The 26,686-nt window shown below is 64.3% G+C and overlaps 2 protein-coding genes and 2 non-coding genes across 4 annotated transcripts; all 4 read right to left on the bottom strand.

Moving 5' to 3' along the window:
• Positions 1 to 1,130: 1,130 nt before the first annotated feature.
• Positions 1,131 to 5,841, bottom strand: FAM131A (family with sequence similarity 131 member A). Its single transcript, XM_086618677.1, has 6 exons — positions 5,811 to 5,841; positions 3,954 to 4,078; positions 2,792 to 2,885; positions 2,334 to 2,516; positions 1,975 to 2,103; positions 1,131 to 1,576 (listed from the first exon to the last, which is right to left on the bottom strand). The coding sequence occupies exons 1-6, from the start codon at positions 5,839 to 5,841 to the stop codon at positions 1,131 to 1,133; spliced, it is 1,008 nt and encodes a 335-aa protein (XP_086474803.1).
• A 1,888-nt stretch (positions 5,842 to 7,729) lies between these two features.
• EIF4G1 (eukaryotic translation initiation factor 4 gamma 1) lies at positions 7,730 to 26,609 on the bottom strand. Its single transcript, XM_086618583.1, has 35 exons — positions 26,573 to 26,609; positions 25,419 to 25,479; positions 23,953 to 24,061; positions 23,768 to 23,854; positions 23,442 to 23,474; positions 22,800 to 22,820; positions 21,997 to 22,170; positions 21,541 to 21,640; positions 19,660 to 19,772; positions 18,529 to 18,621; positions 18,383 to 18,449; positions 17,137 to 18,015; positions 15,824 to 15,918; positions 15,444 to 15,624; positions 14,943 to 15,076; positions 14,550 to 14,687; positions 14,185 to 14,358; positions 13,909 to 14,106; positions 13,498 to 13,644; positions 13,166 to 13,402; positions 12,980 to 13,084; positions 12,413 to 12,566; positions 12,205 to 12,305; positions 12,004 to 12,106; positions 11,787 to 11,889; positions 10,864 to 11,120; positions 10,654 to 10,769; positions 10,340 to 10,512; positions 10,073 to 10,198; positions 9,898 to 9,979; positions 9,578 to 9,676; positions 9,319 to 9,453; positions 9,148 to 9,229; positions 8,924 to 9,064; positions 7,730 to 8,811 (listed from the first exon to the last, which is right to left on the bottom strand). Exons 3-35 carry the CDS (start codon positions 24,025 to 24,027, stop codon positions 8,630 to 8,632), a joined length of 4,905 nt encoding a protein of 1,634 aa, XP_086474709.1. The 5' UTR covers positions 24,028 to 24,061; positions 25,419 to 25,479; positions 26,573 to 26,609; the 3' UTR covers positions 7,730 to 8,629.
• LOC147528125 (small nucleolar RNA SNORD66) lies at positions 14,433 to 14,508 on the bottom strand. The gene has a single exon (XR_015222422.1). It is a non-coding gene; the product is annotated as a small nucleolar RNA SNORD66 (small nucleolar RNA).
• On the bottom strand, positions 15,705 to 15,782 carry LOC147528124 (small nucleolar RNA SNORD66). The gene has a single exon (XR_015222421.1). It is a non-coding gene; the product is annotated as a small nucleolar RNA SNORD66 (small nucleolar RNA).
• Positions 26,610 to 26,686: the final 77 nt, after the last annotated feature.

Genomic DNA, 26,686 nt, shown 5'->3' with positions numbered 1-26,686 from the left:
GGCCAGGGGGACTGTGGCCAGGCTGGGCGAGGAGCAGCATGCAGCGGGCAAGTGGCCCCATGAGAACACATGCCATGCGGGAAGGGGCGGGGTGGGGGGCGCAAGCGTTGGCAAAAACTGGCATTCCTCCCTCAAACAGCGTGCCCGGACCCCCAGGATGGCCTTGGGGTGCCCTTGAGATGGGGTGCCACCCCCAGGCAGGATGGGGGAAGCTGGTCGCCCTTCATGTAGGCACTTGGTTCCCTGCTAGGGGTGCGTGACGAGGTCGAGGACGTCAGTCCAGGGATCTGCTGCCTCCCCCATCTCTCCACCCCACATTGCCCCACGGCAGACTCGGGGGGGGGGGTGGCCTGGCTGGGCTGAGCCTCCTGCCCCAGGGCTGGCTTGGGGCACTGTCGCTGCTGGTCCAAAGCCCCAAGCCTGGGGGTCTGTGCCCATCCGGACCCACAGTCTCCCCGTGTTGGCCTCACCCGCGTACAAAAGTATAGAAAGCCCCGGCACCGTGGCACATCTGCAGCCCCCCGGGCACTCACCCACGACCCCCCGAACCCCTCCCCGTGCCCCAAGGCAACAGTTCACAGTATAAAACTCGGTCCGATAAAAGCCGGCTGGGGAGAGAGGAGAAAAGTCCCCCAGCTCCCCAAATCTCCCCCGCTGCCCCGAGCCAAGGGTGCCGGGCACGGGGCAGGGGCATCACGGGATTCTTGGAGACGTTTAGCCATGCCAAGGCAGGGGGCGAGGCCCGTGCCCGAAAGGGGATCCCGGTGTGGTTTGGGGGGAGAACATGCGAACAACCAGCCCCACTGATTTAGTCCTGTCACTTTAGGGGGGCACATGTGGGCACCTGGGCAGGGGCTGGACCGCCCCCAAGCCCTTCCCCATGCCCCTTCCCCACTGTCATGTAAAAATCCAGGAGGGCAACAATGTGGCCAAGCAGGGCTGGGGCACGGAGGGGGCATATCGGCCGAGGGGGGGGCTGCAGCGGCCCCCCCGAACACCCCCCCTGCGCCTGGCTGGAGAGGGGGCGCAACAGCAGGGCCTGTCCCTCGCCCCGCACAGGGTCCGGCCAGGGGGGTGGCAGCAGGGGGGCTGGACCCCCGCCAGGAGAGGCAGGGTACCCCAGGGGGGCATCAGGGCTCTTCGGCCTCCTCCTCCTCCTCCAGCGATGCCACCCCGGAGGAGGCGACATCAGAGATTTTCCGGTGGAGCGGGAAGTCCTTGCTCAGCACAACCTCGTCCTCGGCGGGCGAGAGGCAGGCTTCGGCGTAGGACACAGAGTAGAGGGAGTCCTGGCACCGGAGCCGTGCCAGGCCCCGCAAGGCACTTTGGCTGGCCGGGGGGGGCAGCTTGGGCAGCAGCAGGTCCTCGCTCCCCAGGGAGCCCAGCAGTTTGGCAGTGAGTTCGGAGGGGGACACCATCTCCAGGCTGCAGAGGCTGGAGCAGAGGGTCTCGGGGGAGAGGGTGTGCGAGGAGTCGCTCTCGGGCTCGCAGGAGCCATGCCGCACACCCAGCTGGCACAGGTGGCCCTGCAGCAGGTCTCGTAGCAGCGTGCTGGTGGGTAACGTGCCAGGCAGATCTGTGGGGAACCAGGATGCCGGGGGTCAGTCTGGAGCTGATGGCACTGGGACCTGCCCCCCAGGATGGGAGCAGCCCCCGAGCCAGGCTCCATGCCCCCTTTGCCCACAAATTTCTGCACGCATGGCCCTGGTGACCACCAAAGGAAAAGTAAAATATGCCCTGGCACCACGGAGGGTGCTGCATTGCAGGGCTTCCCCATCCCCGGCATGAGCACTGCTTGCCATGGTGCTAGGCAGGGGCACTGCTCCGTAAGCGGGTGGCCAGGCTGGGAATGTGGCTGGGCATGGGGCACCCTGCTCCTTCAACCCTTGGCATCAGCAGTGGGACACTGGCAGCAGGGCACCAGCAGTGGGACATCTTGCCCGACCAGCCCCTGCCCGCCCCCATGGTGCTTACCGGCGGGCTGGGAGCTCTCCGTGGAGGGTATGAAGTCCTCATCATAAGATTCATCGTTGGAGTCGTCCCCGTCCACTGAGGACCAGGCTCGCAGCTTGGCCTCAGCGATGGCAAACTGTTCCGCCACACCTGGCACGGGACAGGCATGGGTCACACGCACACTGGGAGATGCCCCCAAAGTCCCCCTGCCTTGGTGCCTCTGTGCCCATGGTGCTGTGGCACAGATGGATGGATGGACGGGTGGGTGGATGGATGGATAGATAGATGGATGGATGGATGGAGACAACCCATCCCACCACCCTTGCCCTCGGCCGTGGTGGAGGACCATGCCTGCCTGCCATGTCCCACACAGTGCCCACCGGCAGCGAAGCGTGCCTCCTGCTCGCCCTCGCTCAGGTGGCAGTAGGAGCTGAAGGCGCTCTCCAGGGCAGTGGGTGGCTCCACCGGCTTGCACCAGCCCTTCCACTCGATGAGGTGGGCGACACGGCCCTGCGCCATGGCCGTCGGCTTTGTCACGTGCTCCTTCACCACCTGCGAGATGCCTGCAACATGTGCCCCCGCGTCAGCACCCCCTGGGCATGTCAGATCCCCCCCAAGGAGCCCGGGACTCTTGGAACCCCTGCCTCCAGCCCTTGCAACCTGCCATCTCCATGCCCTCCTCTTGGGTGCCACCAGGGACCCCTTGAGCCCCCCAGGTCCCAGAGGGGTGATCCCAAAGCCCTCCCTAAGATGCCCAGCCTCTTCACCCACAGCAGACCCCCATCTTCCCTGGATGCCCCCCCAGGCACCCTGCGCCCCAGGTCGGTTGAGCAGTTACCGTGCAGCGAGGAGCGGGCCAGGGCGGCTATCTCCTGGATGGTCAGCGCGCGCCGTGACTTGGGCAGCATCTCGACAGTGTCCTCAACATTGACCTGCCAGAGTGGGCAGGGGCGTCACGGCCCCCAGCCACCCTGCCCATCCCCTGTCCCCTGCCTGTCACCACCACCCCTGCAGGAGCCCTGTGCCCTGGGAGGGGGCTCAGCCCCACTCAGTGTCCACCCCACAGGGTGCCCCGCAGGAGGCGTGGGCTGTCTACGCACACACGTGTCTTACAGGCACACGCACGTGCGTGTGCAGAGGGATGGTCACAGGCACTACCCACAGGGCGATGGGCACACGCACACCTATGCCTGTGCGCACACTCCCGCACTGTGAGCGCACCTGTGCGCTGCTGCTGCCTGCACACACACTGTGCACACTCACACACGACGTGCTTGGTGCACACGTGCCTGCACGTGCCCGCTCACGTAACCAAGTGTACACACACACACACACTAACACTCACATGCGTGCACTGACCATAAACACGTGTGTGTGCTTGCTGCACACGCGTGCACACTGCAATAGGGCCCCCCTCACCACGCACACACGTGAACTCACTGCTCGCACACACATGCTCACTGTGCACACTCTGTGTGTGTACATACCACACACACGTGTGCACTCACTGCACACACGCACCTGCACATGTGTATACACACACACGCATGTGCACACCCTGTGCTACTTGGTGCTACGGAGCATCCTCCTCTGCTTGTGCACGCACAGACACACGCGCGTGCAAGGCTACCATGGCCAGGCTCCCCAGTGCCCACTCCCTGGCAGCATCCGCCATGCCAGGGCACCCCATTGCATCTCCCTGTTGTCCATCCCACCACACCAGGCCCCGAGCTCGGGGCCACGGGGGGGAAGCAATGCAGGATTTGGAGGCACGCAACAAATTGCATTGCCATGGCAACGAGGCACTGTGGACTGATTTCTCCCAGGATACAGCCCGGCTCGTGGCTGACGTCAGAGCAGCCCCAGAGCTGGCTGCGCGCTGGCAGGGCTGGGCGGGCAGCAGAGCCCATCATGCCCCCGGCCACAGCCAGGCCGGGTGCCCCAACGTGGGGTCCCGGCACATGGGCAACCAGGCCGGGCACAGCACGGCTCAGCAGTACCTGGAGGAAGTCCTGGCTGTCGAAGGAGGCCTGGCGCGCCAGGCGGGGCAGCGGGCGGGCGGTGGTCAGTGGCGACAGCGCTTTCACCTCCTTCCACTCCACGCACAGCGTCGTGTCCACAGCCACTGCAGGAAAAGCCAAGGGGGCATCAGCACCTCCATCCCACCTTGACAGCCCCCTCAGCCTCCCCCAGCCCAGGGTACCAGCTTTTCGCCCGTTCTGAGACCAGACACAACTCGTTGCAGGGGTGCTCCGGAGAAGCCCAGTGCTGCGGCACGGGTGACTCACACCTGGGCAACTCTTCCACCTGTGTCAGCGGTAACGTGCAGCCCCAGCCTGGCACCAGAGACCAGGCGCCCGTCCCGGCTTGGCAGCTGTTTCGGAAGGGGTGGGGGCAGCTGGACTGGGCTGGGTGGGAAGGACTGGGCCAGGCGGGATGGACTGGGCCAGGCGCTGGTGCATGGAAGGAGGCGTTGCTGGGCCATGCTGCGGGGGGGCTGGAGCGCCTCCGCCATCACCAGCACCCTCCTCCCCAGTTCCCCATCTCTGGGACAGGAGAGAAAGGATCAAAAAGGGGCAGACGGAAATAAAAGCACCCACACACGTCCTCCGCTCCGACTCTTCCAGCCTGATCTCCTGACTCTGGCACCCTGAACGGATGAGACCCTGCCCCCTCGGGCACAGACTCCCAAGCACTGGGCCCAGGGAGGGTTCCCGGTCACTACACCCCCGAGGGCAGTCTCAGGGGGCTGGGGCAGGAGGTCCCCGAGGAGGCTCATTCCCCCTTCACCAAAGTGGCTGTGGCTCACATAAATCAGCTGTGAGGTGGGATACAGGGGGGCGAACAGTACTCCCCCATCGGGGGTGGCCCCTGGCTCCTGGAGAAGCTACTGACAGCATTGCCCTCACCTCTGTCTGTAGGCAGGGGCACTCTGTGGTGATGCCCCAGCATCGACACCACTGTTCCCCCAGCAACAGCACCCTCGGGCCCCCCCAGCGTGTCTGCAACACCCCCAGAGCCATCCCAACTCCCACCGGCCCCAGCCCCCAGAACACCCTCGGATCATGGCCACAGCCCCCATCGCCCTCATCCCTCCTGCAGCTCCCCCGAAACATCTGCAGCTCCTCCACAGCACCCTGTGGCACCCTACATCTCACCCGTGCCAGCCCCTGTAGCCCCTCCAACAGCCCCTCCAACACTGCTATCCCCCCATAGGACCCCCATACTCTCCCAGGCCTCTGAGCAGCACCCCAGTCCTACACCCCCCTCCCAGCCTCCTGCATCCCCCACACCACCCAGCGGCTCCCCCAAAGCTGCACCCCAGCCCCTCCAATTCCCCCGATCCCTACACATTCTCACCCCCTGTATCTCCCCACAGCTGCCACAGAGGAGTATCCCCAGACCACAAACCCCCATCCGTCTATAGCCCCCATACCCCTACATGTACCAACTTCTCCAGAGCCCTCAAGCTCCCTGTATAGCCCCCCTCATCCTGAGGCACCTCAATCTTCTGTGCCCCCTTGCCACTTCCATACCTTCCCATATCCCCCAGCCCCATAGCCTCCCAATCCCCATAAACCACCCCATATACCACCGCCCCATCCCCTAGACCCCCTCAGCACCCCCAGAGCAGCTCCCTGTCCCTCACTTTCCCAAATCCCCCATCCCCTGTAGTCCCCAACCACCTCATCACACGCACCACCCCCGTCCCCCAGCCGCCCCCCAGCAGCCTCCCCACAGCCCCCGCACCCCCAGCACATCCCTGCACTCCACATCCCCACCCCCCCTACACCCTCCATACCCTAAGACCCCCCAAGCCACCCCCCCGCGGTCCCAGCCCGGTGCCGCTCACCCACCGATGGTGGTTTTGGAGCCGATGCAGCCCATGCTCCCGGGGGGGCCCCGGTGCGGGCACTACCGCCGGCTCCGTGCCGCCCGCATCGCCCCCCGGCCGCATGGGCGGCCCCGGGCAGCGCCCGCGCCCCACCGGAGGCTGCTACCGGGCCGGGCCGCGGTACCGGAGCCCCGAGCAGTGCCTGCGCCGGGCCGGGGAGCTGCACGTCCAGAGACGTCACTGCTGGGGGAGGAAGAGGAGGGAGAGGGGGAGGCGGGAGCAGGAAGGGAGATGGGGAGGAAGAGGAGGAGGATGGGGAGACAGAGGGAGGAGGGAGAGGAGGAGGAGGAAGGCTGGAGAAGAGGAGGACGAGGGAGATGAAGGATGAGGGAGAGGGAGGCTGGGAGGAAGAGGAGGATGGGGAGACGAAGAGAGAGAGGAGAAGGGGGACGAAGGCAGCCGGGGAAGATGAAGGAAGAGGGGGGTTGAAGGAAGAGGGGGATGGAGGAAGAAGCGGGGGGCGCGGAGGGGGAAGGAGGAGGAGGATGGACGAAGGAAGAGGAGGGGGCGGAGGAGGAGGAAGGCCGGGCACCGCGGAGAGCGCCGTGCCAGCACCGCGGACAGCGCCGCCCCGCCCGGCCCCGGGGCCTCCAGAGCCCCCCAGCCCTGGTCTCTCCTCCCCCAGCAGGGGCATAGCCCCGGGGGGCACAAGGGGCAGGGATGGAGACCCTCCGGCAGCACGGCATCCCACAGTCCCAGGCCCATCCGTGAAAGGGGGTTCTCGCCCTGCCTTGGATCCCCTCGACCCCTGAGGGGTTGGTGGTGCCAGAGAGAGAGCACAGCCTGTGATGGGGGTGAGGGTCCCACCTCACCAGAGCTGGGTTTGAGATAGGACATTGTGTCTGATGGCACCACAGCAACCTCCTTCGCAGGAGATCCAGGCCAGCGCTGGTGCCAGGCTGAGGGATTAACCTGTAGCTGAGGACCTCTGTTCATTCTGAAACCTAATGATGGCAATTAATGCCGCAACACCTTTTCCCTGGCACAGAGGGGCACAGGAGGACACCGCCAGGGTGCCACCCTCCTGCTTGGCAAGTGGCGTACCCCAGGATCTCCCTCTTTACTCACTCCCAGGCAGGGGAAGCCTCCTGGCCAGTACCCCCAACACACACCCCAGGCCCTGCTGGTCTTTCCCTGCCAACTGCTTCCCAGCATTAGTGCTGTCAGGGCTGCAGCTCAGACAGATCATCCTCTAATCTGGGGAACAGCCTCCAGTTAATTATTCTGTACCCTCTGGGCCCTGGCCAGGGTGACTCAGCAAGAGGCAGCCCGACACAGCAAAGACCAGCCCAGTGCCACCAGGAGCCAGCCCACCCTCGCCACTGTCCCCAGTAGGGCCAACCCTACAGGGGATGCCCAGTAGGGCCAGGGCAAGCCCAGCCTTACCCCATCTCCACTTCAACTGCCAAGACAAGGCAGGGGAGTGCCGAGAGAGAATCCCCCCCAGTGGGAAGGTATGGGGGGAACCTGGCACACCTCCCCTGCTCTCCTGCCCCAAGGCAGAGCCCAAGCAGACCACACAGCTCCTGCCACTTCTGTTCCTGCAGGAAAAGGGACACTTGGGGACATACTGGCTGCTCCACCATCAGGGTGCGGGCAGGGCTGCCTGCTCCACCACAGGGCACCCTGTGCCAGGTAGACCTGGCAAGGCGAGGACCCCAGGAGGGCCTGGCTCCAGGCACATCTGAGCCCCTCATCACCCTCCCAGCCCCAGGGTGGGAGGTACCTACCATCTGCCTTTGGGGTGCCAGAGGAGGCTGGTCCCTGCCTGGGGTCCAGGCTGGCACCCCCACACCAGCCCAGGCACAAGGGACATGGGACAGGGGGGGCGGCAACAGCGGCACACGGGGCATTATTTAGCAATGTTCTTTTATTTCCAGTTTTAAGGTGAAAAGATGCCTTTAAATCTTCAATTAAATACTCCATAAAGAAAAAAAAAAGAAAAAAATTATTTACAAATTCACGTGACCAGTAATTGAATCCTTGTTTTAATAATTACATGTGTGGCTCGTCACATCCGGCGCTCTATAAATACAGGGGACGCGGATGGGGGGCCGTCCCGTCGCTTGCCCAGTTGTGGCTTTAAACGTTTGGGAGGAGAATGGGGGCTCTGGGGGGGAAGAAGGGGACTGAGCCTGGCCCAGAGAGAAGGGGTCACCCCCCCATTCTCCCCCCCAGCACCCTTCCCCAGGTGTCAGAGCAGGAGCTGGGAGGGGGAAATGATTTATATTTAAAATAAAAAACCATAGAGAGGGAGTCCAGGCAGTGATGGAGGAATAGAGAGAGGACAGGGGAAGGGGAGAAATCACGCTCCTGTCCCCAAACCAAATTTAATAAGTTTATATATATATAATCTCTCTATATTTCAGCAAGAAGTGGGGAAGAGGAAGAGGAGGGAGGAAAGGAGGGGAGAGATTATGTCCCCATCCCATCCGCCCTCCCCATGACATGAGCCCAGGGGTGCTTGCCCTGCTCCTGGAGCTGGGAGGGGGGGAGAGTAGAGGCCCCAAGGGGGGGCCATGACAGTCGCCTCCATCAGCAACCATTTCTCATCATCATGACCAACTAGCACAAGCCTCGCAAACAGAACCGGGACTGGGAGGAGGAGGCAGGGGAGGAGAACTGGAGAGAGAGAGGGGGGCTGTGGGGGGTACCACAGGTCCCTCAGCCCCAGCATCAGCAAGTCCAGGGGCACCAGCGGTGGGAGGGGATGGAGTCGCTCCCCCCAGGGTGCCCCACTCTCTCTCCCTCCTTCCTCCTCCTCCTCCTCCTCATGCCTGCTCAGTTGTTGTCCGACTCGTCTTCAGCTTCCCGGAGCCAGGTGAAAAAGGCTGTCACCGATTTGAGTGCCACCCCTTTGCCCTGCTGCTCGGCCGGGTCCTTGCTGGACTCCCACTTGTAAAAAGCCTCCTCCTTGATGACATCCTCATCGTAGAGGGCATCGAAGAACATCCGTAGCAGGTCTGGGAGGGGACAAAGGGGAGTCCTTGCCATTCCCCAGCCAACAGCCACCCTGCTGGGGTGGGGACGTGCCTGTCACCCCCCTCCTCAGCCCACCCATCCCGTGACACTCACTGGGAGGCTGGTCCAACTTGACCACCAAGGCTTGTAGGGCATAGAGCGCCTGGAGCTCCTTCTGCTCATCCCTCAGGTACTTCTGCAGCAGCTTGGCTTGGTTGCGGATGACCAGGGCGTCCACACGGTAGGGGTTCTCAACTGCAGGAAACAGGGCATGAGAGGGGAGCAGCATGGGCAGATGACCCTCCAATCCCCCTCCTCCACCTCATGCTGGTACTCACAGATGATGGCCGAGTGGCACACGGATGTCATCAGAGCCCTGATAAACGCGTTGGATGAGACCTGCTGCTCACTCAGGTTGGCCTGGAGGAGGGAGGGTAGAGGGGCTGTGAGGCAGGGAGGGAGCCAGGAGGGAGCCCCAGGACCCACAGGCATTGTGCCTGCACCCTCACCTCAATCCAGTCATATATTCTTTGGTTGTTCGGGTTCTCTTGCAGCAGTTCATCCATTTGCTTGCACAGCTCCTCCGAGGTCAGCTCCTTGCGGCTTGGCGTGTCTGAGCTGTCCCCCATCGTGTACTCCAATTTCTAAGGGAGTGGGCAGAGATGAGTTGTTGAAGGCAGCACAGAGAAACACCATGCCCTGGGCAGCACAACCCATCAAGGTCCCCCCACGGCCCATCTCTGCCCCTCACCACAGCTGAGCTCCCACCTGCTCTGTGACAAATTTGTTGACATCCTGGTCCTCGGGCAGGAATTCCTTCCAGCTCAGGCCCCCATCTCGCCACAGCTTGCCTGCGGTCTTCTGGCTCTGCAGAACAGAGTCAGCATCAGCACCCCATGCCCTCCATCACCAGGGAGGGGGACACCATGGCTTGGCCATGCCATCCCCATGACTCAGACACCAGAGGATGCCCCCTGCCATACCCTCTCGTGGCAGAGGGGTTCAGTCCCCACATCTCAAACTGTCCCCAAGCCAGCTGCCAGTTCCTGAAACAGCAGCCGGCAGCTACGCACACCCCACGCACTTACCATGCCCTTACACAACAAGCCCAGCACCTCGACCAGCAGTGTGGTGGCCTTCCCGATGGGCACCAGGGGCTTCGTTATCTCCCTGCAGGGCACAAGAGACCTGGTTGAATCACCTGTCCCCAGGACATCCCCCCTGGGACCCCATGGCAATCCCGTGGAGGGCCACGGCCCTCACCTGAACAGCTCCTCCATGGGGATGCCTTCCTCTTGCAGGATGGGGGTGATGAGCTCGGCCAGGTATAGCCAGATGTGTGGGATGTCGATCTCCATGTCCTCTGCGATCTCCAGGATCTCTCGCAGACTGCAGGGCAGAGGGGGCAGTTGGGATCCAGCATCCCCCATACCCTCAGCTAGGAGAGACCTTGGGAGATCTCTTAAATGAGCCCCACTCGAGGCAGGACCAAATTCCAAACCAGGCAAACACCAGCTCGGGGTCTCTCACCCTTTGTAGTACTGCTCCTTGGAGAGCGTGCCTGCCTTCACCAGCTGGCACAGCAGCACGCCCATGTGCTCACGGGAGATGGTGCTCCTCTCCAGCGTGGACTCGATGCCGTTCTGCACGAAGATGTAGAGCGAGGAGGCGCTGCCCAGCTCCTGCACACACTGCAGGGCCTCCTGCAGGGAAATGGGGGGTCAGTACTGCCCCATGGCCAGCCCCAGATTCCCCCTTCCTCATCCAAGCACCACTGCCCAGGGAAGCAGACAGCACATTACAGGGGCCATATGGTGCTGTGCCTGGCCACCCTCTCCTCTCACCTTCATGTCATTGATGTGCAGGTATTCCTCTATGATCGCCTTGGATTTCTTTTCCAGCTCCTCTTCCGACAGCACAGGCTTGGGGGATGCTGCAGGAGGTGCCGACTCTTGCTTAACTGCAAGGAGAGAGCAAGGATCAGGCACCGCCTGGGCCAGGCAGAGCCCCAGCCCGCAGCCATACCCCCTGAACACCACTCCTCCCCAGCTCACTGGTCTCTCGGCTCCTGTCCCGCTCCTCCGTCATGCTAGCAGCCTTGCGCACGGCCTCGGGGCCGCCCTGCTTCTCCCGTTCTCGGCTCCTGTCCTCTGTCTCTTTGCTGAAGCTCCTCTTGGTGAGGGCAGACCTGTTCCTATCCGCCCGCTCCCCCCGGTCGGAGCGCTCGAGGCGGTCGCTGCCCTTCTCCGAACGCGACTCCCGGTCCCCTCTGTCCCCAGCCTTCTCTGATCTGTCGCGGCTGGAACTGCTCCTGGGTGGGAGGAGGACGGACACAGCGTGAATGAAGAGCCCAGTCGCCACCCTCCCTGACCCCAGCCTGCAGAGCTCTGCAAGGTAAGGCTGTCCCACCGCAATCCCAGCCCTTTCCAGGGCCTCTTCTAGCACTTCACCACCCTCAGGGGAAAACACTTTTCCCTGTTTCTTCCATTCCAACTCATGCCCTTTGCTTTTCACCCTGTCCCTCGGCATGGCTGAGCAGAGCCTGGCCCCATCCTGCCCACACCCTCTGCTGCGGATTGCGGTGAGATCCCCCATTGTTTTCCTGTTCTTCTGAACAATCCCAACTCCAACTCTCCTCAGGGACCTCGTGCTCCAGCCTCCACAGGACTCCCTCCAGCCTAGCAAAGTCCAACTGGTCCTAGGACCCCCAGAACACACCCAGCACCCAGGTGCGGTCCCTCAAGTGACAAACAGCAGGGAAGAAGCCCAGGGTGGGGACAGCCTTCTTTGCCACCAAGGACTCGCCACGGACCCCGAGCCTCACCAAGGCCCCTTCCTGCTGCAGGGGATTATTCCAGCCGAGACCCCAGGCTCTGGGGTTTGTTTACACATTGACTGACCACTGCCTGATTGGGGGGGTTCCTCCCCGGGCTTCAGACCAACACCCCCACATGCCAAGGCAGAGCTGGCCCCTCACCTCTGCACCACACGGCGGGACTCCGGGCTCTCAGCCGGGGTCGACTGCTGGAGCGCTGAGAAGCGGTTCAAGGTGCTCGTGGCCGGTCGCCCTGAATCAGATGCTGGGCGTGAAAAGAGGGGAGCCTCAGAGTTCGGCACCTCCCCAGTACAGGAACCGCGTGGGGAAGGGTCCCTGCTCCCACCTAACAGCACCCAGCTGACCTCACTCTGCCTACCTGAATCTGCAGGCTTCGCGCCAGACCCTCCGCTGCTGCCTTTGCCCCAGCTCAGCCGCCCGCCCGGCGCAAAGAGCTGGTTGTTGGAGTCAATGGATCCGGGCTGTAGGTGGAGAGACATAGTCAGCTCTGAACCCCACACCGAGGCAGGTCCGAGCCAGGCAGTTGGCTCAGCTGCCCACACTGCACCCCCAGCCTCACCTTGGTGATCTTCGTTAGCCGGCTGGTGTCGATGGGCCGGTTGCCCTTGCTGATGGGCACTGTGTTCCAGCCATCATCCGCAACCAGGCTCCCACGTCCACCTGGGCACAAGAGGGACAGACATAAGGCACAGCCCAGCCTCCAGCAGTGCCCAGCAGGCACAACCCACACCTGGCAGCCTCAGGTGCCCCTGAGCCCAGGCACTCACCACTAGAGGACGGCCCAGGGGGTCCTCTCCTCTTGTCCTTAGACATGAGCTGCTGCACTTTGATGTGTTCCCGATGCTCCTCCATCTCTGCTTCTTTGTGGATCTGGTCAATGGTTTTGGGGCCCTGGTCTCCTCGCCGCGGCACCCAGCTATTCTGCAGGGGGCAAGGCAGGCGAGAGAAGGGAGCACTGAGCTGGCTGGAGGACAGAGGCAGAGGCATTGCCCCTTCCCAGCCGTTCCACCCTCAAAGCCTCAGGCCCATCTCCCACGTCAGCCAGCACAGCTCCCCGCATGCTGTGGCAGCTTTTGGCACAAAAGGGCTCAGTATCACGAGCCCCCCTGCATTAAACAGCAGCCTGTTATTGTACGCCCACTACTGTTACCACACTAACCAAGGGCTGGGGGCTAGCATGGTGTCTCTGGGGCTTGTCACAGCTTACACACCCACCTCTCCCGTTCCAGGGATGCACGGGCTGCTGGCACTCAGAGGACACAGGCCAGCAGCTCCATGGGACCAAGCAGGGGACAGAGAGCAGTCCCCAGACAGTAACAGGCCACGTGCCTTACCCGTCTGAGGTCAATCACATCCTGGAGCATGAAACGGATTCGGGACGATGTCTTCTTCTCTTTGATGATCTTCTCCATCTGACTGAAGTACTGGTCCATTCTGGGCTATAGAGGGAGAGAGTCACGGTCACATACCTCCCAAAAGCAAGGGCACAGCAAGGCAAGGCAGGGCAGCACAAGGGGTACCTTGGCCTTTTCGAAGTCCAAGTCCTTGCCAATGGTGGTAAGCAGGCGGCAAAGGCACTCAAGAGACTCCTCATCGTGGTTTTTGAGCAGCTTCACCACACAGTCATGCATTATGGCCTCTGTCAACATCTTCAGTTTGAAGAGCTCTCCAATGAACTTGATGTTGCCCAGGGATCGCCGGCGGGCCTTGTCCCGCGCCTCCTCCAGCTCATCCTTCATGCGTGCCTTCTCCTCGGGCTGCAGGGGGGCGCATAGCAGGGCAGCTTAGAGCCCAGAGCCACCCTAAGGACACCTGTGCAAACCCTCAGCTGCAGCCTCCCACCCCAACTCACAGCACTGGCATCGTCCATCTCCTTCTGCCGCTTCTCAAAGATCTCATCATCGTCCTTGTCCTTCTCAAACTCCTTCTGGCAGCGGTTGAGAAGCAGCTTGCGGAAGTTCACAGTCACCGTGGGCTTGTCTGTTGTGGGCACTTTGAGCTGCAGGGAGAAGTACAACCCAGGCAAGGAGCATGAGTCGTGTCTCCCCCAAAAGCTGGCCAGCTAAGACCCAGAAACTGCTCAAACCAGGGAAAAGTCACCCTATACCCTTTGTGATGCCCTGCTAAAACTCTGAACTTGGTCCTCCATCCACACACCCCACTTTGCCCTCCCCACACAAAAGGGCCGGCACCCTGCTGAGCTCAGCCAAGGCCCCCGAACAAACCCCTGCCAGCTCGGTGGGAGTACCCCAGCTCTGCTCACCCCCATAAGGCAACGGCACATGTTAGCATAGGCAACAGAGAAGTTTGGCTCCGAGATGGCCTTCTCAAAGACGAGGTCGATGACGCCCTTGAGCCGCTCCTCCGTGTCGATGGACAATTCCATCACCTGCTTCATCAGCTGCTGGAACATCTGGGGTGTCAGCTTGTTGAGGATGCTGCGGACACGGCGGAGAAGTTCCTGCAAAGACAGCAGGGTCAGCGAGAGCCTAGCATGTGCCCCCCTTCCATCCCACCACCCACCTGTCCCAGCTCCCACCTGCGTCTTGATGTTCTCAGGATCCTCCTCCTCAGAGGCACGTTTGCTGCTCGGTTTCCAGGCCTTCTCAGCCTTGTTCAGCTTGACATCCTCGTTGAGGGACACAGTGGCAATGATTTTGCGGGGTTCCTTCCTCTGGCTCTGCTGGGAGCGGCGGGGACCCAATCCTGAGGGCTGACACGGGGAGAAGAAACTCAGCTCTTTGCTCCGGGACCAGCCAGGCTGGCTCCCAGGGTGTCTCCATCCGCCCGCTCAGATCCTCAGCTCCATCACGGACATCAGTGGCCCAGACACAGCGGCTCGAAGGCTTGATCATCACAGAGAAGCGGAGGGGCACAGCACAGACGAAGCGAGGAGATACTCACCAGGCCCCGGTTGCCCATGACAGGCCGGCCCAGGTTGGCGAAGGAGGGGGTGAAGTCAGGGCTGCAGTTCATGCCACTGAGGCGGATGGGGTCAAGTGCCCGCAGTGGGGTCTTGTTGGCCTGCGAAGGTACACAGGGCTGAGGATGCCCGGGGGCAGAGGAGTGGGACGGATCCATCCCCCAGCCTCAGCGCCGGGACAAAGAACTGGAAAAATGGCCCCAAAGGTGCCCCCACACACCACCCCAGGCTCAAGGCTCATTGAAGACACTGCAATGGGACCCCGAGCACAGCAGGCAAGTCCCAGCCCTGCCTTGACAAGGAACAGAGCAGCAGAGCCAGACCCCACACCCGGGCTCCACCCATACTCCCATAATTTCCAGGGCCGCACCGACCTTGTCCAGCACCACATCCGTGATCTGGGGCAGCCCCTCAGGTTTCTGCATGCTGGCAAAGATGAACTGGAAGCCCAGCAGGAACTCCCGGTCGTATCGCTTCTTCTCCTCGGGGTTCAGTGGCTTCCATTGCTCTGCAGTGGGGGCAGAGGGAGACCTTGACATGGCCTGTCCCAGATCCTCTACCCCAAGCTACGGCAGGTCCAGGCCCACCCAGGGACTAGTGAGGTGGGATGCAGAAAACCACAAGAGGTGCCTCAGCCTGGTACACCATGAGCATGACACTGCTTGCTTAGATAGAAAGTCTGATGCTATCAGCTACCTGCCTCCTGCCAGGACTCTCACACTGGGGTCTCTCCCCCAATCCATGTCAGGCTTGGGGACAAGATGGGAGGACAGCGTGAGGATCAGGACAGCTGGACCATGCCACCCCCACCCTCCCCACCACTCGATCCAGAGATGGTGGCTCCCAGCAGAGGCCTGGGCCAAAGCACGGCTCACCTTCCTTGTAGCGGTACTTCTGGTCGGCAGCCTTGCCCTTCTCCGGGGCCAGCTTGTCCTCCTTCTCCTCCCACGTCTCCTCTGACTCTTCCTGTGGACGGGCAGGAGCCACGTCCTCCACTTCATGGGCAGGGGCAGACACAGGGGGCTTGTTCTCTGTCTCCGAGGCACTGTCGCTGATCTGAGATTGTGTTGCAAGGGACAGCAGTCACTCCTCGAGTCCAGTCCTGCCCCCTCCACCCCGCACCCAGGTGTCCACTTCCCCTCAGATCCTCATTACCATCATGGGAGCATCAGTGGCCCAGACACGATGGCACAAAGCAGAGTTCATCACAGGAGGAGACGGGACACAGGATGACCCTCTCAGACACCCGTGGGACACTCACCTCTTTAAAGGCATCCAGCAAATCGCCTACTGCCTCCTTCTTGTTCAGCTCCTTCAACCTTCGCTTTTTCTTTGGCACCGACACGGCGACTGGGAGGAGAAGCAGAGAGGTAAGGGACAGAAACTCTCCCAGTTCCCCACCTACTCGGACACCAGCTCCAGGGTCACCAGTGAGGCACTGGTAACACCAGGCCAGCTTCTGGATGGGGCCACAGGGAGCCACCGGAATGTAGTCCCACCACTCCAGTGCAGCCCTCGTCCTCAAACACATCATGTACCCACCTGGGCATCCGCAGTCCTGCAGATGCCACACGCACCCTGCCAAAGCACCCTGCTCCCTGTGCACGCAACCCCAGAATACACCCCACGCAGGCACACCTCACACCTCTCCCCATCCGGCCACTGCATCCCAGTTTACCCTGTTCCTTTCTGCAGCACCCCATCCAACACCTCTTCTCTAACACATCGCTCCCCGTCCTCCTCCAGGGATCCCTACAAACACCCACACCCCTCTGCAGGGCGGTCCTTACAGACACTCCCACGCACACCTCTGCCCCACGTACGCTCTCCTCCCTGGCACAGAACCCCTATACACCACTCCACACAGAGGTGCCTCCCAGAATCACATCTCTCCCCAAGTCACCCTCCTATAGTCCCTGTGTATTCCTGCACAGGGTGCTCCATATGAGCATATCCTGCTTATTCATCTCCCTCAGCATCCCTATGTAACCCCCACGCTCCTGTGCAAAGTGCTTGAAAAAAAAAAAAACAAAACAAAACAAAAAGCAGACAGACATATCTTTGTTCCAGGACACTCTCAGGGCACCCCACTTTCCCCAGGCACCCCGATGTACTGCACACCCCTACGCAGAGTGCCCAACACAGCTACAGCCCCATAGGTCCTTATTTCCGCTGCCACTCCTTCACACGCTGCACCTCCCCGTGCCCCTGGACGGCTGGGGATGGCCCCCAGATACAACCCCAATACACTCACCCTGCACAAGGCACCCCATAAAACACAATTCTCATGGCACCTCATGACCTAGGGCACCCCACACACACCCCTCTATACCCACCCCGTACTCCCACACATGATGCACTCCCCAGACGTTTACCCCATCTCGCCATCCACAGGCACCTTGTGCCCCCCCAGCACCCCATACCCATGCATCCTGGGTCACTTAATCCCATCTCCCTCTCCTATACCCACCCTGTACCCTATGCCTGGCACCCCACCGAGGTGACCAACCCCCATCACTCAACACCCACCCTGGGGCACCCCGTACGCCTCAGTCCAGCAACCCCAACCTTGTGCGGTCGCCTCCAAGGTCTGCGAAGGGGCAGGGGTCGGGCTCGAGCTCTGCTCCTGGGCCTCGCTGGGGCCTTCGCTCTCCTCCTCCTCCTCCTCTGCTGGGGGAGAGGTGGGGGTGCCAGGCTGCGCCGGCTCCTCGGGCTCTGAGATGGGACTGACGTCCGACTCAGGCTGCTCCTCGCTCGGCTCTGCTTTGCTGGTGCCCTCCATCCCGTTGGGCAGGGGCAGCTCTTCAGGCTGAGCAATGGGTGAGTCCAGGCTGGGTGCGGGCACCGGCGCAGGCACCGGCTGGCACACGGGCACCTCGGGGATCGGCTCAGGCGCCTCCTCTAAGACTCCGTTGGCCTCAGCGGCAGGCTCGACAACGGGCTCGGGGCAGGGCTCTTCCCGGGGCAGCGTGGGGCTGGGGGAGGCGGGTTTGGCGGGTGCTTCAGGGGCCTGTGGTACAACGGGTGGCGGCGACGGCGCAGCCGGCACCAGGGGCACGGCTGGCATCACGGGGGCAACGGGCACCGGTAGCACCTCAGGGGGTGCAGGCGCCTGTGGGGCAGGCTCTGGGAGGGGAATGGCGACCTCCTCCTCCTCCTCCTCCGCGACCACTGCGTCCATGTCAGGCGTGGGCACGAGGGGCAGCTCCACGGCCCCTGGCACTGTAGTGATGGCGCTAAACGTCTTGTGTGGGTCGGGCGGCGCCTCGCCCAGCTCCGCTTTAGTGTCCGCGTCCACGGGGGGCTCCATTGGCACCAGCGTCATGGCTGAGAGCACCACAGGCTCCACCTCGGGAATGAGGGGAGGGGGAGGCGACGGGGACGCCGACTTGCTGGGCTCCAGGGAGACGGGCTTGCTCACCACCAGCGCAGGCTTCGGGCGGTCATCTGCAAGGTGGGTGGCATTAATGGAGGGCTCTCCAATCCCCTGTTCACCCTGCATCCCCCCCAGATCCCTCTATCTGCAGGAAAGTGTACGGACAGATGTGTCAACCTACATCGCCAACATGCGACAGGGACAACACAGGTCCTCCAGCACCCAGGGGACAACTGGGGTGAGCAGACAACCACCATGAACCAGGACCCAAGATGGGGACACTGTCCTCCAGGTTATGTAGGGAACATGTTTGACTTCACAAGCCCCAGGTGAACCAGAGAACAGTTCAGCTGGCATCTTGCCCCCCACAGTGCCAGTAACAGGGAGCCTGGCAGCAGCCATGCTGGCTGCACACCCACCCCCAGAACAGGTGCTCACCTGGCCGGACAATAACTGCTACATGGGGGGTCTCTCCGTTGGCCTGGGGCTCCAAACTGCTTCCAGCCTGAGGGGGAAAAGTAGGAGTTCAGCAGGACCCACGGCACTTATTGGTGCCCCAGTCAGGAGTCAGGGAGTCCCCTTACCTGCGGAGGGGTGGGGGTGGATGAGGTCCTTGCTCCGGACATGATTTCTTCAGTGATGTCTTTGCCACCTTGGTTAGGGTCTCTTATCCGGATCTGTCCGCAGGTCAGGGTGGAGAGGGGGAAACTGTCAGTGGGGTGAGAGGCACAGCACACAGGCCACCCCCTTTCCCTGTGCCTGACACGCCAGGACTCTCCCTTCTCCAAGGGGAGAGGCGAGCAGCTCATTCAGGGCTGTGCCTGCCCTGGTCACAGGCAGCTTGGGGACTGGTGGGTGTCACCTCCACTCCTCACGGGGCACAGCACCCCACAGACACCAGCCTGCCCCGATGTCCAGCAGGAAGGGACAGCGTGGGACAGGGCGAGCCTTGCAAGCCATTGCAACAGGTAGCCAGAACCGTGTCCCCAGGGGCTAGGGGATCCCAACGCACTGCCATGCTGGTATAGGGGCTGCGTGGACGCCTCTGTTTCAAGGGTAGCATGTGGGACCAGCCTTGGCACACAAACATCACAGCAAGCCCTGTGCCACCCCAGACAGATGCAGCTTTATCAGCCCCTGTGCCTGCCGTAGGTGCAGCAGGAGCCACAGGACTGTGGGGTGAGTGGGGGGGACATGTGGATCTAGGACCTTGGTGGGGGGCAGAGCATAGCAAGGAGCCTTGTTCTCCCCGCCCCAAACGACGTGCCCCTAGGGCAGCAAGAGCAGAAGCAAAGGGGAACTGAGGCCCCTCCACTGGGGAAGCGCCAGCATCCCCCCTCCCTGGCCCAGCTGCACCCCTTGCCCCCCGGCACAGGGCCGTGCCAGCAGCCGCCCGGCTCCCCGCTATAAATAGGCCCCGCACGAGGCCTCCGAGCACCGGCATCTCCGGGAGCAGACAGCAGTTGGCAGCCGCGGCACCCCCACCCCCCCTCCAGGAGCTGTGACTCAGCACAATGCTGCCCGTCGGGACAGCCAAGGTCGCCAGCACCCACCACGCACCCCCGTCCCCCCGCTGAGCCCCTCAGGTCCGCGCCATCCCTTTCCCCGGTGTGCCGCACCACATCCCAGCCCGCGTACGGCAGGCACCAAGGGCTGGCACCATCCCCTCCTGTGTGCCAGCACCCCTCCGTGCCCGGAGGCAGATGGCTCCTTACCGTCTTGCGCTCTCGTTTCGGGGGGATCGGCGGCTGCTGGCTTACAATGACCTGGGCGGTGGGGACCCCTGCCGGGAACTGCTGCACCCCCTGCGCCGGGTAATAAGCACCCGCTGGAGGAGAGGAGAGAGCGTCAGATGGACGAGCCAACCCAGATCCTCCAAGCCTGTCCTGGGCACCACTTGATTCCCCAAACACAGGGGTCTGCCAGCAGCCTGGGGAGCCTGTGCCGCTCTGCAACGAACCCCCATCGCATCCGGCCCGGATCGTCCCAACCTGCCCGACAGGCCTGACTGAATTCCTTCCCTGTGAAGCAGAGCGTCCCCGCGCCGCCCCCACGCCCAGCTGGGGCCCGCAGGCACCCGCCGTGCCCACCGGCTCCACGCCACTGACAGCCCCGCCAGGACGCTCGGCCATGCTGGGTGCGGGTGTCCTGGCCCCGCCGGCGGCCGCCTTCCTGCCGGCACCCTTATCTCCCCGGGGCCGGCACCAGCCCAAGGGCGGCACCAGGCAGCCCCGTCCGCACCCTCCATTCACACCCAGACCAAGGGGCTCGGGCTCCCCACACAGCCCCCAGTGAGCCCAGCCCAGAGAAGGGAGGCGTGCCAGGGGCCAGAGGCAGAGCTGGACCCCATCCAGGGCTGGCACGGCCCCCAAAAGTCACTCCGCTCCTCCCATGGCATCCATGAGCATCACCCCCAGAGCAGTGCCACGAGGATGTGGGCATGGCAGGGGGGACAGGCACAGCTGGGACCTGGCCCCCTCTGGCTCCAGTGCCTTCCCAGCTGTGCTGAGCCTGGAACTCCCCCCTAAGGTGCTCTGGTGACCACCCCGTACCCAAGCTGGCGACCCCTCTGCTGCCCAGGGGGATGTAGAGGTACCAGATGGGCCAGGCACGAGGGGAAGGAGAGACCCCAAGCTGCCCAGCTCTGGGGACCAGGAGGGCCAGCCCATCTCACCCACTGAGGAGCACACAATGCCAGGCCACCCACCTGGCCTCACAGGCAGGGGGTGCGCTGCTGTCAGCTCCCAAGGGAAGAGCAGCAGCCCCAAAGCGGAGGTCAAACCCATGCCGGGACCCCACAGAGATACCCAGGCGATGCCCCAGCACCAGGCATGAAAGAGCAGCTGTCCTGGCCCGAATGCAGCAGCTGGCTGCTGCCAGGGGCCACTTCCATCCTCCGAGGGGCCAGCTGGGCCCTGGGACAAGAGGCAGGGAGGACGGGCACGTACCTGGCTCAGGAGAAGCCCATCTCCACCCCAGCTATGCTTTGCTGCCGTGCTGGGGCCGGGCTGGAGGCCTTGGCTCACATTTCTGTGTCTGCCGGCCCTCCCGGGCACGACCAAGCCTAAATATAGTCACAGCCAGGGTGGCCACATGTAAGAGGGGGAAGGGGGGGGTGCTGCTCACAGTGCCGCTCCCCAGCACCAGGAGAGGGCAGACACGGCACAGCCCCGGCACCCCCAGCTCTGTGCCTTGGGGAGCACGGAGCTGAGGCGGGGGGGTGTCAGCAAGCACAAAACTGCTCGCCGCCTTGACAGCGAGCAAGAGAGAGCAGGGGATAAAGTCTGTGCCGGCCCTCCGCCAGGAGAGTTAAACATTAAATGGCCCCGATTTGGAAAAGGGACGGGTGGATGGACTAGTGGGACACGATGTGCAGCCCTCGCTGCTGCTGGGAGATGGGAAACACCCCCTGCTCCCCAAAACGGCTTTAATGGAGTCACAGAGACAGCCCCAGTGAGCTGGCAAAGGCAGAGGGGTCTGTGCTCAGCTCCTGAGTGCAGGGGGCTGTAGGGAGGCCAGGGGCAGGAGAGCAAAAAAAGAGGGGAGTGGTGGGGCTGGAAGAGCACCAGGGAGCAGAACAATCCCCCTGTCTGTACCGTAAGTCCCGAACTCTGTGGGGCTGGCTCCAGGGTAAAAACTAGGGGCGCCGGGCTGGACTGGGTACTGCTGGGTCGGGACGACGTACGTGGAGCGACCCTGCAACGGGGGAGAAGAAGAAAGGTCAGTTACCTCCCCCACGGGACACGGACATAACCCCAAATCACGGACGTACCCCCAAATCTGCCTGTGAGGCGGCTGGGCACCAAGGCAGGGAGCAGGACGCAGGCAAAGTGGGCGCCAGGTGCCTTGGGAGGCTGTTGGTGAGGGGGACCAATGGTGCCTGCTGCCTCTCTGCAGAGCTGGGCAACACCCCACTCAAATCAGTGGGTGCTCAGAGAGCTTCGGGGACCCCCTCCATCCCCCAAAACAGACCTAGGCTCCAACCCCAGGCAACACCCCCCACCAGTGCCCACATTAGCCCCCTCCCGTAGAGCCCAGGGCACGGCCCTCACCTGTCCGGGAATGTAATAGGCTCCTTGGGAAGGTGTGTAGGATATCTGGGAGGGTATCATCATCACCTGGGAAGCAGCTGGATACACATGGGCAGGGGGGCCAGGCCGGGCCGTCGTGTTACTCTGCACGCGGGACGCGCTGGCAGGAGGCTGCGCCCTGTTCTGGTAGAAATGCTTGGAGAGAGACGGGGCACGGCATCAGGTGGAGCACCGGCACCCCCACTCGGCACCAACACTCCCGGGGGGAACCTCTCCTCCCACCCCGCACCGGGGGGAGCAGCCTGGCAGTGTGCATCACCCTGAAAAGTCAGTGTAGGCTCAGGGAGAGGGGAGCAGCTCCAGGGGGGATGGGGAGAGAAAAGAACCCCACCGTGCCGGGATGCAGCCCTCCCCACAGAGCTGCCCCCAACCCTGGCACTGTCTTGTCCCCACGCACCTGTGGGGCCACCTGACCCAGCTCATGCCCGGCACGGCCCCCTCCCAGCCCAACATGGGCCGGCAGCTCCAGCACCCGGAGACAGCCACGGCTGCACGCAGCTTGGCGGCAGGCCCCAGCGTGCTTCGCACCGGCTCCCAGTGCTCACGTTGAAGGTTGGGACCTATAGTTCCACCGTGCCAAGCCACGCCAGAGCTGGACGGCGAGGGTGTGCGGAGCTGGCTATTCCCGCCCCGGCCCGTGCCCTTCATCCCGACCCAGCTCCTTTGCCAGGTAGAAGCATCCCTGGGAGCAGCGGCTCAAGCCCAACAGTGAGCGTGCAAGGAAGGGCCCACACACGCACCCCAGGGCAAGTAGAAAGTGTTACCTGAAGAGACCTGAATCCTCCCTGTTAGCAAGTGCACGCGTACAGAGGGAAAAGGGGAAAGAGAGAGACAGGAGTTACCAGCACTGGGACAGGGCTTGGGCGCAGGGTGGCTGGCAGAGGAGGGGACAGGAGGCTGGGGAGCCCTTTGCCCCATGCACACATCCCAAATCCACTGGGGTCCCCTGCAGGGACTCCCCGAGGGGCACGGAAGGGTTTGAGGGGCTTCCGGCCAGCACAGCCAAGGACATCGTCAGATCTGTCCCCAGCAGTTCCTCCACACAAGAGGGCTGATGGAGGTCCAGAGCCTTGCGTGGCACCGCAGGGCCCTGGGAGACCCCCACAAAGTGGGGAAGAGGAAGAGGATGATGAGGAAGGGCACAGGCAGAAGCAGCAGCCTGGGCCAGGGTTAGCACAGGCACAGCCACATGCTGCAGGCTTCATGCAAGGAGGAAATTGGGGAGACACTGCAGGGAAACCCCCCCCCATAGTCAAGTGGGTGTCCCGCACTTTCCCCAGATCAGCCTGTCCCCTGACTCTGGGGTCCCCACATGCTCCCCAGCCCCTTTGTGCCCAGGGTGGGTGTTTCTGTGCAGTGTCAGGCCATGGTACTCGGCATGCGGGGTGGGGGAAGCGGGTTAGTACCTGCTGGTGAATAGCCCGAGGCCCTGCTGGAAACTGAGAGAGGAGGAGAGGGAGGTTTGGGGAAGGGGAGGAAGGAGAGAAGAGCAGTCACTCAGTGGGCATCCCCGGCCAGAGGTGTCTGCCCTGCTACCCCAGGGTCAGGAGGTCGCCAGGCAGCAGTCATGGTCTGGATCACGGGCACGCTCCCCCTTGCAGGTGCACGCCGGCCCCGGGGGGCACCACAGTGCTCTGAGAACCCCCGAGCACCATGGGGGTTACTCATCCGGGAAGCAGAAAGCTGCTGGATCCCCCGCATCGCCCCCTCCAACCCAGGGCAAAGCCCTTACCTGGCGCGGCTGAGAAGGCGTATTCATTTGTGAGGTCGGTGCCGGGTTAAAAACCACAGGTGCCGTCTGACCGGGTGGGAACGTCGGCTGGAGGGAGGCAGGGAGGGAAGGAGATGGCACCACCGTCCCCGGCACAAACCAGGGAGGCAAAGTTGGGTCCCCCCAACCCCAAATGGGCCGGTTACCTGCGGCAGTCCAGGAGAAGGGGCAGGGTGCGGGGCTGTCGGGGCTCCTCCTGTGGGCTGTGGAGCTTTGTTCATTTCATGGGGTTGTGCATAAGGATCCCCTCGCTATCTGTGGGGACAGGGACAGCGGGTGTGAGCCGGAGGCAGGCAGCACCCTGGGTATCTGTCTCTTGTCTACATCAGCCCCAAAACCAAGGCATCTCCAGCCCCTCAGCATAAAGCCAGATGCCAGTCATGCCCTCACAGACAGCATCCCACCAGGGTGCAGATCCCCCAGCCCCTTCCGCCTGCCCCACCAAGGCATAGGGAGAGGGTGGGCACTGCCAGGCCACCCAGCCCAGGAAGGTCCCCATGCCCTATGGAGCAAAGCCCCCTGCCATGCCCGAAACCCAGCTGTGCCCACCAGCAGGACTGACCCCCCTGAGGCGACCCAGCAGAGCCCAGCTGGGCATCCCACACAAGCCAGCACCGGTGCCTGTGACCTGCTACCAGCACCCAGGCCACCACCAGCTCCGGGGGGCTGGGTGGGCCGGCGGCACCCCAGCGTCAGCCGTGCCAGGCTCCACCCCGGCTGACCTACTAAGCGCTTCCCCCGCCCGGCCAAACCTGTTCCTGACGGTGGCACCGGGTCCCGGGCACACACCGCAAACGCCCACCGGGAAGGGCAGAGAACAGCTCCCGCGTGTTCCCCCGCACTGCCAACGCTCCTGCCCACTGCCCTACCCAGGACAAGCCTGCAGCCCCCCGCTACTGCCGGCACCCAGCCGGCCCGGGCACGCTCCCGGCTGTCCCGGGAGGGACTTGGCAGCCAGCGCGGCTCTCAGCAGCCAGCGCGGCTCTCCTCGCCCCAGTGCAAAGGCCGCCGGGGCAGGAAGGAGACACGGTGCCCCCCCACCCCGCCGGGGCTGCCCTGCACCCCGCGGCACCCAGCAAAACCCGCTGCCGGCCGGGGCACCAGAGGGAGCAGCCGCGGTGCCTCCCTGTAACCCGATGCCCGGCCGCGTCAGCGCTGCCGGCCCCCGGCCCCGCTGCGCGGCACTGCGAGGCACGTCCCACCGACACCGGGCCCCGCCGGCACCCCCGGGCCGCGGGGTGCCCTGTGCCCCCCTGGGCTGTACTCTAGCACGGGGGCTGCCACCCCACCTTGGGGACGCCCCCCCCCCCCCCCCCCGCGCTGGGGTTTCAGGAGGCGGCAGGGGCTGCGCTGCACCCCCCGGTGCTCCCCTCAGCCCCCAACTCACCGGGACACCGACCGCCCAGCACACGCGCCCTGCCCAGCCCCGGGACGCGGCAGACCGGGCCACCTCAGCTCGGCCTCAGCACCGGTCACCCCAAAAAACACGGAGGGTGGGGGGGGGGGTGTCACACAGGGGATGGGGACGTCCAGGGACAGTCTTGGCGCGGGCAGACCCGGCCTCCCCAGCCCCCCAACCGCCGGCACAACCGGGAGCGAGAGAGATACTCACCCCCCCGCGGGAAAAACCTGGGCCGGCTGAGCGGGCCTGCAGAGACCGTTCATCCGACTGACTTGGGAGAGAGGAGGGAGGGGGAAGAGAGAGATCAGGCCGAGATCAGCCCGGGCCCCGCACCGCCCCCTCCCCAGCCGGCCCGCTGGTGCCCGGGGCGAGGTAGGTCCCGTCCCGGGTGGGGAAGGGGAAGCGCCGGGGGGTTTTGCAACAGGAGGAGCCGCCGCGGCCGCTGCCTCCCCCGCACCGGGAGAGGCCGGGCCCCGCGGCCTGCGCTGGGCCCGCAGCCGGGGCGGGGGATCCCTGCCTGAGGCTGGGCGCTGGGGGGGGCCGGGGCAGCCAGGCCTTGTCCGAGCGGGGAACCGGGGGGCGGAAGGCAGCGCTCCGCGGCGGCGAGGGCTGCCGCCGGGCGCGCACAAGGCGGCGGTCCCCGGCGGTAGGGCTGGGCCAGGACAGGCCGCGGCGCCGGCCCGGGAGCAGCCGGCCCCGCCAGGCCCGAGCCCGGCCTCGCCCCCCAAGCCGAGGCGGCGGCCTGGCCGGCCGGCGCTGCCGGTTCCGTCCCAGGGCGGCGGGCAGGCCCGAGGCGCCGGCACCATCTTGGCGGCGAGAGGGGAGCGCGGGGGGGCCGGGGCGGCGGGGCGCGGCGCGGGGCCCGGTGCGGCATCCGGCGGCCCCGCTCCCCCCCCGCGGCGGCAGCGGCCTCTGCCAAGGACACGTGTCACTGCCGGCCGCCGCCATGGCCCGCAGCCCCACCGGCACCGACAGCGGCACAGGCGGGCGCGACGGGGCGGGGGCGGCGGGGCACGCACCACGTGCGGCGGCAGCGGGCCTAGGCGGGCGCGGCGGCGAGAGCACGTGCGCGGCGGCGGGGCGCACCGGCCGGCACGTGGGCGCGGAGCGGCGCCGCGCGCGACCACTGTGGCGGCAGGGTCGGGCCGGGCCCGGCGGGGAGCGGAGCAGGACCGGGCAGGGGAAAGGGCCGGCGACGGCGGGCGGCGGGGCGGCGCCCACGTGGTGGCGGCGGCGGTAGCGGCGCGGCGGGGCCCGGCGGCGCGAGGCCCGGGGCGGCGGCGCGCGGCCCGGTACCGGTAACCCCCTCCCCCCCACCCGCCCGCCCCCCCGCGGCGCGCGCCCGCCCCGCCCCCGCCCGTTACCTTCAGTCTCCTTCAGCGCGCGCGGCCCGACGCAGCCGCAGCGCAGCGCAGCACGACCATTTCCGGAGCCGCGCCGCGCGCAGGGGCGGGGCCGGGCGCCGCCGCGGGGGAGGG

This window comes from Tauraco erythrolophus, chromosome 11 (assembly GCF_009769465.1).
Source record: "Tauraco erythrolophus isolate bTauEry1 chromosome 11, bTauEry1.pri, whole genome shotgun sequence".
Taxonomy (NCBI): Eukaryota; Metazoa; Chordata; class Aves; order Musophagiformes; family Musophagidae; genus Tauraco; species Tauraco erythrolophus.
This window is presented reverse-complemented; position numbering and strand designations above follow the sequence as displayed.

Coding starts and splice junctions, on each gene's coding strand:
- FAM131A (XM_086618677.1), bottom strand. CDS start 5,841: ATGGGCTGCATCGGCTCCAAAACCACCATCG. Junction 2,886..3,953: donor ACAGCCAGGACTTCCTCCAG/GTACTGCTGAGC, acceptor CCACTCTGGCAG/GTCAATGTTGAGGACACTGT. Junction 2,104..2,333: donor GGAGGCACGCTTCGCTGCCG/GTGGGCACTGTG, acceptor GTCCCGTGCCAG/GTGTGGCGGAACAGTTTGCC.
- EIF4G1 (XM_086618583.1), bottom strand. CDS start 24,027: ATGAACAAAGCTCCACAGCCCACAGGAGGAGCCCCGACAGCCCCGCAC. Junction 12,567..12,979: donor ATGTGATTGACCTCAGACGG/GTAAGGCACGTG, acceptor TGCCCCCTGCAG/AATAGCTGGGTGCCGCGGCG. Junction 9,065..9,147: donor GTGCCACTCGGCCATCATCT/GTGAGTACCAGC, acceptor TGTTTCCTGCAG/TTGAGAACCCCTACCGTGTG.